This window comes from Mastigoproctus giganteus, chromosome 4 (assembly GCF_048544385.1).
Source record: "Mastigoproctus giganteus isolate SK-2022 chromosome 4, ASM4854438v1, whole genome shotgun sequence".
Classification (NCBI taxonomy): domain Eukaryota; kingdom Metazoa; phylum Arthropoda; class Arachnida; order Uropygi; family Thelyphonidae; genus Mastigoproctus; species Mastigoproctus giganteus.
In genome coordinates this window covers 117,526,901-117,541,378 of record NC_143578.1, presented here as the reverse complement: position 1 = coordinate 117,541,378, position 14,478 = coordinate 117,526,901, and the positions used below count along the sequence as shown (strand labels likewise).

Sequence of the window (14,478 nt, the reverse complement as noted above, 5' to 3'; positions counted from 1 at the left end):
CAACAGAAATTAAACTAGCAGGTCTGTAATTACTTGTGTCACCCTTTGATTCCCCCATTTGCAAATTTGGGATACATTTGCACATCTCCAGTATGTGGGGACCTCCCCTGAATCCAATCCAGAGATGCCCTCATAATAATGGCTAAGGGTTTGCTTACTTCTTTTAACTGGATAGATCCCATCCATCCCAGGTTTGTTTCTTATGTTTAACTTCAACAATTTCCCCTCCACTTTGGTCTCAGTTATTACAAAATCCTTTAGCTCCCTGTTAGAGGTTGATAGCTATCTAGTGTTTCCCTCCCTAAACTCCTTATGTATGAATGTTGATGGAAAATACTCATTCAGTTTGTCTGCTTTCTGAGCAGGATCATTATCAGTGGACTATCGATATCAAGTATACCAATCTAATTCATTCTCCTCTTTTTAGATTTGATATAATAAAAGAAATCTTTGGTGTTTTTCTTTGCAACCTTTGCAAAGATTTCTCATAATCTGCCTTCGCATGGCCAACCTCTTTTGTGACATGATTATTATTTTTTTTTTTTAATGAAAACCCCAAACATGAAAGGTATCAAAACCTATAGTACTTAGTACCGTGCATGGGTTGAAGGAGAAGTATGGGGGGAGGGGGATGCCGGAAACTTTGCTCTAGAGACTAAACATGGGTTTCACCACTTCAAGCCTCCAATAAGCAAAGTGGTGGTATTTCACCGGTTGATGAAAGTCATCTACCACACCATAGGCTTCTATGTCGCCTGATAATTTATCTGTATCCCATGCATTTTTCTTCTCTGCCATGAGTCTCACTAGTTCATCTGTTATCCATTTAGGCCTTCACCTTGAACAGTATTTCTTAGTTGGTATGAAAAACCAAGTAGCTTCGAAGATTAATTCCTTGAATATTTCCCATTTAGAATTTGCTGTGGGTGACATGAGTTGGTCCCACTGTATAGAATTTAAAAACTGCCTGAGACTGCTGTAGTCATCTTTATGAAAGCAAAAACCTTTCCCTTTACCTCTGATGGTAGTTACATCTTTAAATTAATCCCACATCAGTACACTGTGATCACTGCCACCTAGTGGTTCCTTTAACTGCAAATTTTTAATGCATTAATAATCACTGCTGATAATCAGATCAAGAATATTACTCCCTCTGGTTGCCTCTTGAATATGCTGCTGTTGAAGACAATCATCTACTAAATCATCAACTAAAAACCAACATCCATTTACTGTCCAACTTCAAACTCACAGAACCAACTTTTCATCTTCCTCGTTTATTCATTCAACTGCCGTTTTCTGGAACAACCTTCCTTCATACATATTTCCTGAAAATTACAGTCTACTGAAGTTCAAGTCCACTGTCAACAAATATCTTCTTTCATCTTCTCAACCTCCAACCGAAGCACAGTACTAAAGGTTCTAACACCTCTCGTGTTTGGGGTTTACATAAAAAAAAAAAAAAAAAAAATCCACAGAAGTCTTGCTACTGTGTGAGTGACCAATCCACAAGTTCCAGTTAAAGGTCCCCCTTATAAGACATTATTTACTTGCCCATTCTATTTCTCTATATAGTTGTTCATTGTACTCATCAGAATCATTAGGTTTATAACACAGAAGCCTATGGTAGATATAAGCTAGTCTGTAATCAAGTCACAAAGGAGGTTAGGCAAGCAAAAGCAGATTATGAGAAATCTTTGGCAAAGGCTGCAAATAAAAACACCAAAGACTTCCTTACTTTTAACAAATCTAAAAGGAAGGGAATGAATCAGATTGGTATACTTGATATTGATGGTTCGACTGTTGATGATCCTGCTGTGAATGCTGACAAACTGAATGAGTATTTTCCATCAACATTCACACATGAGGATTTATTTAGGGAGGGGAGGGAAATTCCAGATATCTATCAAACTCTAACAGGGAGCTAAAGGATTTTGTAATAACTGAGAGCAAAGTGGAGGAGAAATTGAAGTTAAACATAAGAAAGGAATTTGGGGTGGATGGGATCTATCCAGTAATAATAAAGGAGGCAACAAAAGAAGTAAGCAAACCCTTAGCCATTATTATGATAGCATCTCTGGATTCAGGGGAGGTCCTCACATACTGTAGATGTGCAATTGTATCCCAAATTCGTAAAGGGGAATCAAAGGGTGACAGGTAATTACAGACCTTCTAGTTTAACTTCTGTTGCGGGGAAAATAATGGAAACATGGTTAAAGAAGCATTGCAGAATAATTTAGACAAGACTGCAGTAATAATTCAGACCCAGCATGGTTTTGTTAAGAGGAAGTCTTGTCTGATCAATTTGATTGGATACTATGACGTGGTCACAAAGAAACTGGATGCAAAAAATAATTTTCATATCATATACTTGGATTTCAGGAAAGCTTTTGATATGGTTACACCAATGTGATTAAGCTGTACAAATAATGGTGTTGAATGGGTCAAACCACCTCCTGCTGAGAGAATTGTAAAGGATTATGAAAGGTGGATGTTCGTGGTGAGCGAAGGGTGCTAAGCATTGTACAGGCTCAGTATCAGGCCACTGTGCAACAGTTGACATTGCAATACAGTATGGGGAATGTAAGCCAATATCCCAAATGACTATGTGGTGCTTACTCAGGTGTATGGGTTCCACAGCAGATGACCCAAAAGACGTCCTCTCCTCACCACTGATGATTGTCAACAGCAAATGCTGCTGTGTGAACAACCCAGTGGTTGGACACTGGTGGACTGCAAATGAGTGTGCTGGTTGGATGAGTCTAAATGGTGCAACGTGACAGACAGACACCGTGTGTGTGTGTGTGTGTGTGTGGTGCATGGACACATTGTGCACTGTCCAGGAAGGTGGTGGTTGCTTAATATGGGGTATGTTTTGTTGGCAAGCACTATGACCCCTGTTGCTTATGGCCAATGTTTTACTGGTGAGGTTTGCCAGCAGCTTAGGAGATCATGTGCACCTTGCATGTTGCATTTTTTCACAGACAAAAATGATATCTTCTGAGACAATGAGGCATGTCATCGGGCCTGCACTGTGCATGTCATCGGGCCTGCACTGGTTTGAGGAATACAGTGAAGATCTTGATTGGCTTCCAAATTCACCTGACCTTAATTCCACTGTGGGCTGTTTTGGAATGCCAAGTGAAGTGTATAGACATGCATGCCTAACCTCCTTTGTGATTGATTATAGACTAGCTTATATCTACCATAGGCGTCTGTGTTATAAACCTAATGATTCTGATGAGTACAATGAACAACTATATAGAGAAATAGAATGGGCAAGTAAATGGCTTCTGATGCTGTGGAAAGCCTTGTAGGCAGCATGGCTGCAGATCCCTATACACATCTAGTGGAGGCAATGCCTAGGCAAATAACAACTGTTATCCATGTGAACAGTGGCCCAACACTGTATTAGGTAGGCGGTCATAATTTAGTGTGTGTACACACACACACACACACAGAAAAAAACATTTTTTTCCCCTCTGAAAAAGTGCTATGTGCTATGCTTTTATGCAAACTCCTGACTTGTAGCCGTGAAGGGAGTTGTATACTGCAATGTGCCTTCTGTATACAATAAAGAGTTCTTCTCTTATGAAAATAAAATAACTTTTACTCCATTTTTAGAAAATTATAATGTTGGAGTGAATAGAGTTTTTTTATTGATTTTTTTATAATGCTGAAGAAAATGGAATTTACATTGAAGATTAGTATATACTCTAAGTACTGCTGAAAATAAAATATAAAAAGTATGTTAATTTTGATTTACTTTTGAAAATTAAAATAGTTTCAGCTGAATTGCATTCCTTATTTATTCCTTATTCCAATCATTTACATATTTCTGAAAAATATCTGAAGTCATCCAAGCTTTCTTGATATATAGGAATTTTGCTAGTAGAGAAAAGGAGGTATTATCCCTTTGTATAAATCAATGGTCAGTCCATGTCCCACGCTTTGGGTGCTGTGCACAGGTCTGGATGCCACATTTTAGGATGTAGAGTTGTTTGAGCATGTACAGAGAAGGGCAACAAGTATTGGCGAGGGGAATGAACAAGGGGAAATGAAGGGTTCCTCTTACCAAGAAAGGCAATCAAACCATTCAGAAACTACATGCAGCTCACTCTTTGGCAAAAGCAGATACCCTGCAAATTTATACTGATGGCTCCAAAAGTGACACAGCTGTGGGAGCTGCTGTGGTGCTACCAACATGAACAGTCTCTGTTTCATTACCACAAGAATGCAGTGTTTTCACTGCGGAACTCTGCCATTAAGATGGGTTTGACCTTACTTGTTTGTAATTTCACTCCGAAGACTATAATCTATACAGATTTTTGAGTGCAGTGACAGCCCTCCAAGGCAATTCTCGCTCTCCACATCCATTTATAAGTCAAATAAGAACTCAGTTATCCGAATTTCATAACAATAGGCAGACTGTCACTTTTTGTTGGATTCCAGAGCACAATGGAATACCAGGAAATGAGAGTGCAGATAAAGCAGCAAGAAATCCCACTGATAATAACCACATCTAGATTCCTTACAAACTAATCATATGCTGAATTTGCAATGAAAAATGGAGAGAAATTTGGCATAATCAGTTAAATAACAAGTTACGAAATATAAAACAGAATCCACAGCTATGGAAATCTAGTTTCCGCTCAAACAGACACAGAGGTTGTGCTTGCTAGAGCACGTATAGGTCATACCCATCTTACACATCTATATTTATTGCGAAGAAATAATCCACCACTGTGCTTCCACTGTGATTCATCACTAACTGTAAAGCATATTCTTATAAAGTGCACTCGCTATCAGTATGCCAGAACCACATCATTCCGATCCCTATCTAATTTAAACAAACATCTTCAAATTAGACATATTATTAGGGACAACTCCAATTTACCTGAGTTTTTCCACTATCTAAAACAGATTAATATATTTATGCTCATATAAACTCTTTATTAATCGGTACAGTGTCTCCCCACAGGAACAGGTGCAATATGACCAAAGTAGCTCTTGCACCAAAAAATATCCAACAACAACCAAGAAAGGCTTAAGTTCTGCAAATTACGGTGGCTGGAGACTTGGCACCTGTAAGGTGATCTCATTGAGGTGTATAAGGCCTTGAATTGGTTGAGCATGCTGAATTCTGATGGGATTCTTCTGCTTGCTCAGATTACGAACCTGAGGGGACATAAATTCAAATTGAGGAAAGACAGTTGTAGAAAGATGTGCAGAAATTTGCCTTTAGCGTGTGTTGTGGAAGCTGATAGCTTAAATAAATTCAAGGACGAACAGGACAAACATTTTTGAGGGAATGGATGTGTGAAAATTTTTTTTTTTTTTTTTTTTTTGGCTGATGCTTCATGAGCTTGCTTTCTTGCATCACATGCCTCTATTACTATACTATTGCTACTATACTAATTTAGGAGTAGTAACCTTTTGATGATTGGTTACTACCAAAATTGTGCTTTTAAAAGTGTCTGTGAAAGGGTATTAAGTTTGTTTGTTTTTTGGTTTTTAGGAGCATTAGCAACTAAGGCCATATTGCTCCGGGATATGCGGTGGTCATTCCCTGACCTTAACGCATCCTCTGTATTTGGTGGTGACGGGCTCGAACCCCGATCTAATCAAGGAGCGTGTGCTATGCACTGCTGCTCCTTCCCACCTGGCTACGGAGGCACCAAGGTATTAAGTTGCTGCTACATTAGGATGCTACTTTTTTTCCCTCTCCCTCCCCAGGAAATTTCAGTAAACATTTAGTGTTTCTAAATGCACCATGTGTACGCTTTAAATTCAGTTCTCATTGTTCTGTGCTTCTTGGTGGAGAGGGGGGTGCAAATGTCTCTGCTTATAATAGCAACATAAAGGTTGCTACTATAATCAGAGACATAGCACCCCTAAATATCCTTCCTTTGCTTTGAGAATGGTAATATGTAATTTCTGAAACTCAATAATAATGAATTACTCCCTCCCTGGCAAAGTAGTGTAATTCGTGTTTTTTCCTATTAAATTTTTGGGTGAGATGTACTTTATTTTATACTCAAAATTTATTATTGGGGTATTGAAATATTTTTTACAGTTTTAAAAAATTTAATGACATACTTTAATATATGTTTATTAGGATGAAAAATGGCAGACTCTGACAGAGAACATTCACAGTGGAGGCGTTCTCGTCGAGAAGCATTTACAAGTCGCTCATCATCAGCACCATTATATCGCCAAGGTGCAGTCCAGAGGTGGAGAGGAGTGCAGTGCCCTACTGTTGGCTCATTTATGGTGGAACACCATTTGGAAGAGGTTTTGGCAGGAGTAGTACCTTCTGATTTGCCTCTTGAACAGTTCTGTTCTCTTAGTGAGGATGTTTTGAAAACAAAGTTTGGTGTTGACAAGCCCGAGAAGCTAGGACGGGTCATGACCATTGTTCACCTTGCTCGAGAGGTTGATGGTAATTATCAGGTAAAGATATTACTAGGTAAATGCTTGGCAATGCTTAAACCTTTTTTTTGATAAAAGGGCTCCTTGATTAATTTGTATTGGAGAACAAGTAAAGAATTTTGTCAAGTTTTATATTTCTTTAAAGGAAAATTGTTCAAATTATTTTGTAATATTAGCTGTTGTGATTATGTTTATACTATGCCTAAATAAATAAATATAATCTTTACTATGAAAAAAAAAAACCTGTACAAATCTCTTCATGGCATTGTAATGCCACGGACTTTATAATTTCAGTGAAGCACTTAAAGTGTCAGTTAATAGGAAAATACAGTGGGATGATACATTAATATAATATGAACGATAAATAAACATCATATTAATAGGATAATAAGACCAATTTCAGACATATATATGTACATAGACATCTGTTAAGAGAAAATGCTCTTTTTTGTACTTTTTCTCTTTCACCAATTTGTGCATTTTGCTGTTTATTCTACTGAGCATGTCGAGCTGGTAGAAGAAAACTGTCCATCAGGGCAAGCCTGTTATTATGACTGATCAGCATCAGAGTGGATCTGAGACGAGCTTGTGGGATCCTCCAGGAACAAGAATCCCAAATGGTATGTTGGGAGATTGACCTTGTCAGCATTTTGACTGTGAATGTGATCCTCCTTTCATTAATAGAGGAGGACAATCTTCTGATTGGCAAGCAGTTCAGTGGTAGTGATCCTGGGATGCGATGGAGTTTGGCATTGGTCCACTTCAAAAGCCAGTACTTTTCTGCATAAATTCTCTTAATGTTAGTGGGAGCTGCTGAGGCCCAAATTTTAAAACGATGCAAGATTGCTGGATAAATTGAAGGAAAGAAGTTTGCTAGGAACTTTGTGGGGATGGAAGGGTCCTGAATATGGAGCATTTACTGCTTGGCAGCCCACCTAAGAACTTAGTGGTTGCCATGTCATTGTGGCTGCTGAACGTCATTTTGGCATCAGACTGTGCTGAGGTTGGTGTAGGCTTGCACATTTGGAATTTCATCCCTCCAAGGAAGAGATTCAGTTGTAAAAGGTTGGGTTTTAACGAGAAGACCATTTGTGTAGACTTAAGGAGATTCAATTCTAGATTAAAACAGATAGATGTGCTTCAATGGTCATGAGGGTTTGCATTAATGGTATTTGTAACCTGTAGGAGATTACCTTTTGGGACATTCTTTTACCCTGAGTTAGTCAACTATGGTTTTTTCCCCCCCAGTTCAAATTTATGTCTGATTAATTGTATAATTTCTACACTATCCACAGAACTGAAACTCAATAACTGCTGCCAGAACTGTTTTCTTTGATTTCTCCACTTCAGATTTCAGAAATCTATAATTATCACACAACTAGCAAAAATGTATGATAATGTATGCATATTCTTAAGCTTTTTTTTTTTTTAATCATTTTCTCAAAAACAAGTAGTCGCTGCCCTTGCTAACTGTGAACATGCTACCGCAATTGTTTGTCTTCCCTGTGCATGTGTGTGTCCTCTGGCAATTGACTGAAGTGAATTATGTTCCCTGAGCTATGAACTAGTGGAGCATGTAAATGGCGACCATGCAATAATGGAGGACGGTCCAGCAACACAGAATCATGTAGGGCAGCTTGGCCCTCCTCCTACAGGAATCAGTGTTAGTGGTAAACAAACTCAGGAGGACCATAATCAAAGACTGCATTATTCAATACCTGGAATACTGCACTTCATGCAACATGAATGGGCAAGATTTGAAATGGAAAGAGCCCAGTGGGAGGTCGAAAGAGCGGAGTTACAAGCCAGGATAGCATTTTTGCAAGGAGAGAGGAAAGGACAAGAGAACTTAAAAAACGATTTGATACGAAGGATAAAGATGTTAGAGTATGCCCTTAAACAAGAAAGGGCAAAATTTCATAAACTCAAATATGGAACAGAACCTAATCCGGCAGAGTTCAAAGCGCCAATATTGGATGATATTGAAGGACCGGTTGATGGTGAAACACTTATAATGACTAATAGCAATGTTTCATGGCGACAAGGAAGACAGCTACTTGCACCAAGCAATATAGAAAATGATGGAAAGCAAAATATGCTACCTACTATGAACGGGGAACAAGGTAAACGAATTACAGATACACAGACACGAAGAATATCTGGAAAAAAAATTCCAAATTCTGTTACTGAAAATGCATTAATGGATGCAGAAGCGTCAGTATTGGCTACATTTGACTTCTTAACTTCTGAGAATGTTGATGTAGAAGATGAAGAAGAAAATCTCAGTGATGATATGGAAGATACTGGCTCTGCTGATGATGAATCCGATAAAAGGGTGAAAAAAAAGGATCAAAACAAAGCCAAAGGTTATTTCTGGAAGTGATGGAATGGCATCTCATGTAGATGAAGTTATGGGAGAAGCCGAAACAGAAGACGTATTATCAGAATTTGATTTTCTTGGGCCAGATTCAAGTGAGGGTGCTGGAGAAGCCCGTAGTCAGGGAGATGGCACTGAATGGGGACCGAAGAGGTCTGCTCTACAAGCAGTGCTTGCCAGTTTATCTAGCACTAATGAAGATAAAAATACTTCCTCTAATTGCACATCATCTATCTCTCCTGCTCCTGCTATTCCTACTCCCTCTTCCCTTTCTACTACAGCTGCATCAAGCATTGGTACTACAGATGTCGGCATGAATAACTGCAGTAGCCTAAGAGACAACATTAGTGCACTGGCTAGTCTGGGGCCTAGATTTGGTCCTTTCCTGGGCCTAGGACCACTACAGGACAACAGTGAACCAGATTTGGAAGAAAATGGTGTTCAAGGCGGACCATCTTTATCCTTTCCTCCGGGATCACGGCGTCCTCTCTTGGGTGGCCCAGAGAATGATGATGATAGTCTTGAAGCTGCTCTAGGTCTTGGAGAATTAGCGGGTCTTACAGTCAACAATGAAGCAGATTCTAGCTATGATATATCATCTGCAAAAGAGGCATTTAGGAAGACCTGGAATGCTAAATGCACGTTAAGAAGTCATTTTGATGATGTTCGTGCACTTGCATTTCATCCTGTGGAGCCTGTACTCATTACTGCTTCAGAAGACCATACCCTAAAGCTATGGAACCTTCAAAAAACAGTGCCTGCAAAGAAGACTGCATCATTAGATGTTGAACCTGTGTACACATTTAGAGCGCACATTGGACCAGTACTGTGTTTAGCATTAAGTGCCACTGGCGAGCAATGCTTCAGTGGAGGAATGGATACTACAATTCGGTGTTGGAATGTTCCAAGTTCAAATGGTGACCCTTATGATTCCTTTGATCCTAGTGTTCGCACTGCTACTCTCAAAGGTCATACAGATTCTGTTTGGGGATTGTCCATCCATAGTTCCAAACTGCATCTTCTTTCATGTTTTGCTGATGGTACTGTTTGTTTATGGTCTCCTCAAAGCAAAGTTCCACTTATAAATACATATGCATCAGAAATTGGAGCATCAGCAACTAAGGCCATATAGCTCCAGGGATATGCGGTAGTCTTTCCCTGACCTTTTCTCATCCTCCGTATTTGGTGGTCACGGGCTCGAACCCCGGTCTAATCAAGAAGCGTGTACTACGCACTGCTGCTCCTGCCCACTTGGCTACCGAGGTGCCACGTTTTAATGTGAAGACACCCTAAATCCATTATGAAAAGTTCCCAGCACCGGATGCATGGGCGCTGGCAGAATATTTTGTCAAGTGGTGCATGTGGAAAGGCAATGAGGGAATTTTTTTTTTTTTTTTTTTTTTATTTAAAAATTGGCCTCATACTGCATTTTATGCACAATTTCTCTATCTCTAAGAATAATGAATTGTATGAATAATGAATAATGAATTGTAAGAATAATGAATAATGAATTTTTAATAACTAAATTAAAAATTAAAGAAATAACTCATCACTGAAGAGGTGGTATCTCTGTAATTCACCATTGGTTTCCACAAAGCTTTACCGAGACAAAAAATAAATAACCCGAAAACTGTTTCTTAGCATAAGAAACAACTCAAGGAATTACAATGAATTATTTTTAAAAAACAAAAAGATTATCATCCTTCAGTGTGTATTAGATGTGACAACAAAAGATCAAGGAAGTCCATCTACTGGAAACACGAAAAACTGTTGTACAACTGATAATACTGAAATATGAATAAAAAAAGAAGTTTGTTTCATTGTAATTGTTTTTGGGAAACAATTGGATATATATATGTTAGCATTAGCATTATTGGAGGCATTACACGATGAATTGTCAAACTAATAGAGTAAGCTTATCTGCGAAAAGATCTAAACCTCACAAGCACTTCCTAATTCATTTCAAAAATATACGTGGTCTCTATTCTAATCTCAACGATGTCCATTTCCACTTGCAGTCTGCCAAACCCCATGTACTTTTCCTGACAGAATCTCAGTTATCGGTTGATTCAACTACTGCTCATCTCAGATGCCCAAATTATTCGCTGTATGATTCCTTTTGCCTCAAAGGTGGTACTTGTGCATATGTCCGTTCTGATATTCCCTGTCAGAGACTTGGCAATTTGGAATCTCCTCTCTTTGATCTTCTCTGGCTTAAAATCTCTCTATCTCATTGTGTCAAATTCATCTGTTGTCTCTACCGATCTCCCAACTCCACTAATCACTTGGAGCTCTTTGACTTCCTCTCTTTGCAACTTGATTTTCTGCAGTCCAACTTTCCTAACAGTGAGGTAATTTTCCTTGATGATTTTAATGTTCACAACTCCAGCTGGCTTCCATTTTCTAGTCACACCGACCCAGCAGGTCGAGATGCTGAGGCTTTTGCAATTACTAATGACCTAGCACAGATTGTTCATTTACCTACAAGAATACCAGACAATCCTAATCATACAGCCAATACGCTTGATCTTTTTCTCACAAACAACCCTTCTAAGTACACGGTTGAAGTGAGAGGTCCATTAGGCACTTCAGATCACAACTTGGTGATTGTCTCTTTTCCAATGGAACCTTTATCTCATGGCTATGCGCAACCTCGTGTTGTTTGGCATTACAAGAATGCAAAATGGGATGACCTGCGAGACTTCTTTTCTTCTTTTCCTTGGTCGGATTACTGTTTCAAAACTTCTGATGTCAACTTTTGCTCAGATCGTGTCAGTGAAATTATTCTTGCAGGAATGGAATCCTTTATCTCACACTCCACTTTAAAATTTCGTCCTTTATCTAAACCTTGGTTTTCCAATAAATGTGCTGAGGCTGTTCAAGAGAAGAACATTGCATATCGTAATTAGTTTGTTTCTAATTCTTCAGTTTCATTTTCTGCCTACATCAAAGCTCGCAACAATTGTAAAGCAGTTATTAATCAGTCCAAACTAGAGTTTGAACAGGCTAGGAGAGTAGAAAACTTGCTTCTTGCCCTAATGGTAGCCGAGCATTCTGGTCTCTTGCCAAAACATTTGCCCATCTCTGCTTCCATCTCTGTCAAAACCAGATGGATCTGTTGTCACTTCAGCCAAGGATAAAGCTGACCTGCTATATCCCATTTTTCTTCCAACTCGTGTATTAATGATCTTGGTAAAACACCTCCCACCATTCCCAACACACTCAATTCAATGCCTCCTGTGGTCTTTCGTCAAAAGGATATCAGAAGGATTTTGATGAATCTTGATGCTAAGAAAGCTCCAGGTCCTGATGGTATTTCTCCACTTGTTCTCAAAACTTGTGTTCCTGTTTTTTTGCCTCCTTTTTTCACTTTCTTATTCCAAAGGTGTTTTTCCTTCTGCTTGGAAATTTGCTCATATCCAGCCAATTCCTAAATAGGGTGACAAATCTCTCCCATCCAGTTATCGTCCCATTGCAATTACTTCTACTCTTTCTAAAGTAATGGAGAAATCAATTAACCGCCAATTCTTAAACTACCTAGAAACCTTCCGTCTGATCAACGATTTCCATTATGGATTCCGTCAGTGTCGATGCACAGGTGATATTCTGGCTTATGTTACCCATTTATGGAATAATTCAATGGAAAAGTTTGGTGCAACACAAGCAGTTGCTCTTGACACCTCAAAGGCTTTCGATCATGTTTGGCATCAAGGTCTTCTAAACAAGCTTCCATCTTATGGTTTGCCAACTGTTTTTTGTAATTGGTTATTCAGTTTTCTCTCCGATCACTCATTGAGGGTGATGGTAGATGGCTCTGTCTTCTAACTTCTCCACTAATGCTGGTGTGCCCCCAAGGTTCAGTACTTTCCCCCACTCTTTTCCTGTTGTATATTAATGTCCTTCTTACATTGAGTGGAAATCCTATCCATAGTTTTGCCAATGATAGCACGTTGCATTCCACTTTCCATTTTGAGAAACCTTGCCCTGCTCAATCAGCTTCAACTTCTCGAAATTCTGCTACCAATTCCTTAAATGCCGATCTTCAGGTAATTCTCCAGTGGGGCAAAGACAACTTAGTTGATTTCAATCCTTCTAAAACTCAGTCTTGTCTTATATCTCGCAAAAAGGATTCTTCTGCTCCTATGCTGACCTTTAGTGACACTCCGATTTCTAGGCAAAATGATATATCTCTTTTGGGGATTACCCTGACTTCTAATTGCTCTTGGTACAAGCAAATTCAAATATTGTTTCCTCTGCATCTAAAAAACTTGGTTTTCTCTTTTGCTCTCTGCATTACTTTTCTTCCAAACAGCTGCTCACTCTGTACAAATCGCATATTCACCCTACCATGGAATATTGTTCCCACATCTGGGGCGGTGCCCCCATAACCTCTCTCAGGCTTTAGATTCCATTCAGAAGAGGGCAATTAGGATAATTAATGACTCATCTCTAACAGAGTCTCTCCGCTCGCTGTCTCATAGACGTACTGTTTCTGCTGCATGCCTTTTCTATAGATACTTCCATGGGCACTGTTCTTCTGAATTGGCTTCTATAATTCCCACTCTCTCTTTCAAAACAGTCCGAACATGTCCAGCCACAAGTCCATTTACTGTCCAACTTCAAACATCCGTTTACTGTCCAACTTCAAACTCACAGAACCAACTTTTCATCTTTCTTGTTTATTCATTCAACTGCCGTTTTCTGGAACAACCTTCCTTCCTACGTCTTTCCTGAAAATTACAGTCTACAGAAGTTCAAGTCTAAAATCTTCTCAACCTCCAACCCAAGCATGATATTAAGTACTATAGGTTCTAATACCTCTCGTGTTTGGGGTTTTCATAAAAAAAAAACAAAAAAAAAAAAAAACTAGTGCTCCTATAATCAGTGGCGGATCTTAACCGAAAATGTGCATTATCTCGAAAATGGTTCAGTTGTGGCCTGATGTTCACTGGGGTTTTTTTGCTTATTTTAGTTTGTACTTTTCACCTTTAAATTATTGACCATCATTGTTGAAACACCCTGTATATTTAATCTAACACAATTTCGAGAAAATATTTCTCTTGGTAGCTGTATCGTAAACTTCAAAAACTGGTATTGAACAAACTTTGCACTGATCTTACCTTTTGTGCAATGTATTGTTAAAAATATTTTTTAGCAATAAAAATAATGTATTTTGTAACAATATGGATTGTTTTTTGAAATTTGTATTGTTACAAAATATTTTGTAACAGTACAAATTTCAAAAATATATTGTTACAAAATACATATTGTTAATATTTTGTGTTAGAAAATATTTCAGTATTTTCTTGTTATGCATTTAAGGTAATCACAAAATTTAAAGGGAAAAATTCTTTTTTAGTTTTCACACCAGCTGCAAAAATTCACTGTCAAGTGTTATACAATGCTATGACTGTTAGGAAGTCTGCATTTGCTGTTCTGAGCTGCAATAAAAAGATAAATATCTTATTGAAAAATAAATTTACTCTCTATCTTTTCTTTTGTTTTACTGTTGGAACTATAACTTAAGAAAGTCTTGTTTCACACAACAATTGCTTTCCAGATGGCCATAACTACTGCTTATCTTTTGCTATCTTCTAAGCTGCATTGTCTTCAGATGCTCCCTTTTGGGATATTGGCAAGTATTTACATCTATTAGAAGCAGAAAAATTTAA

General features: G+C 38.4%; 1 protein-coding gene and 1 pseudogene across 5 annotated transcripts in view; both read left to right on the top strand.

Annotated features, from left to right (window-relative positions):
• Nucleotides 1–14,478, top strand: part of LOC150087015 (microtubule-associated serine/threonine-protein kinase 3-like) — a 912,052-nt gene that overhangs the window by 88,931 nt on the left and 808,643 nt on the right. For all 5 annotated transcript variants that reach the window (XM_090372902.1, XM_090372903.1, XM_090372904.1 and 2 more), the window contains one exon: nucleotides 6,116–6,450. In XM_090372902.1, coding sequence (XP_090229028.1) covers nucleotides 6,124–6,450 — 327 coding nt within the window. In that variant the 5' untranslated portion in view covers nucleotides 6,116–6,123. The remainder of the gene's footprint in view (nucleotides 1–6,115; nucleotides 6,451–14,478) is intronic.
• On the top strand, nucleotides 8,005–9,938 carry LOC150087016 (striatin-3 pseudogene; annotated as a pseudogene).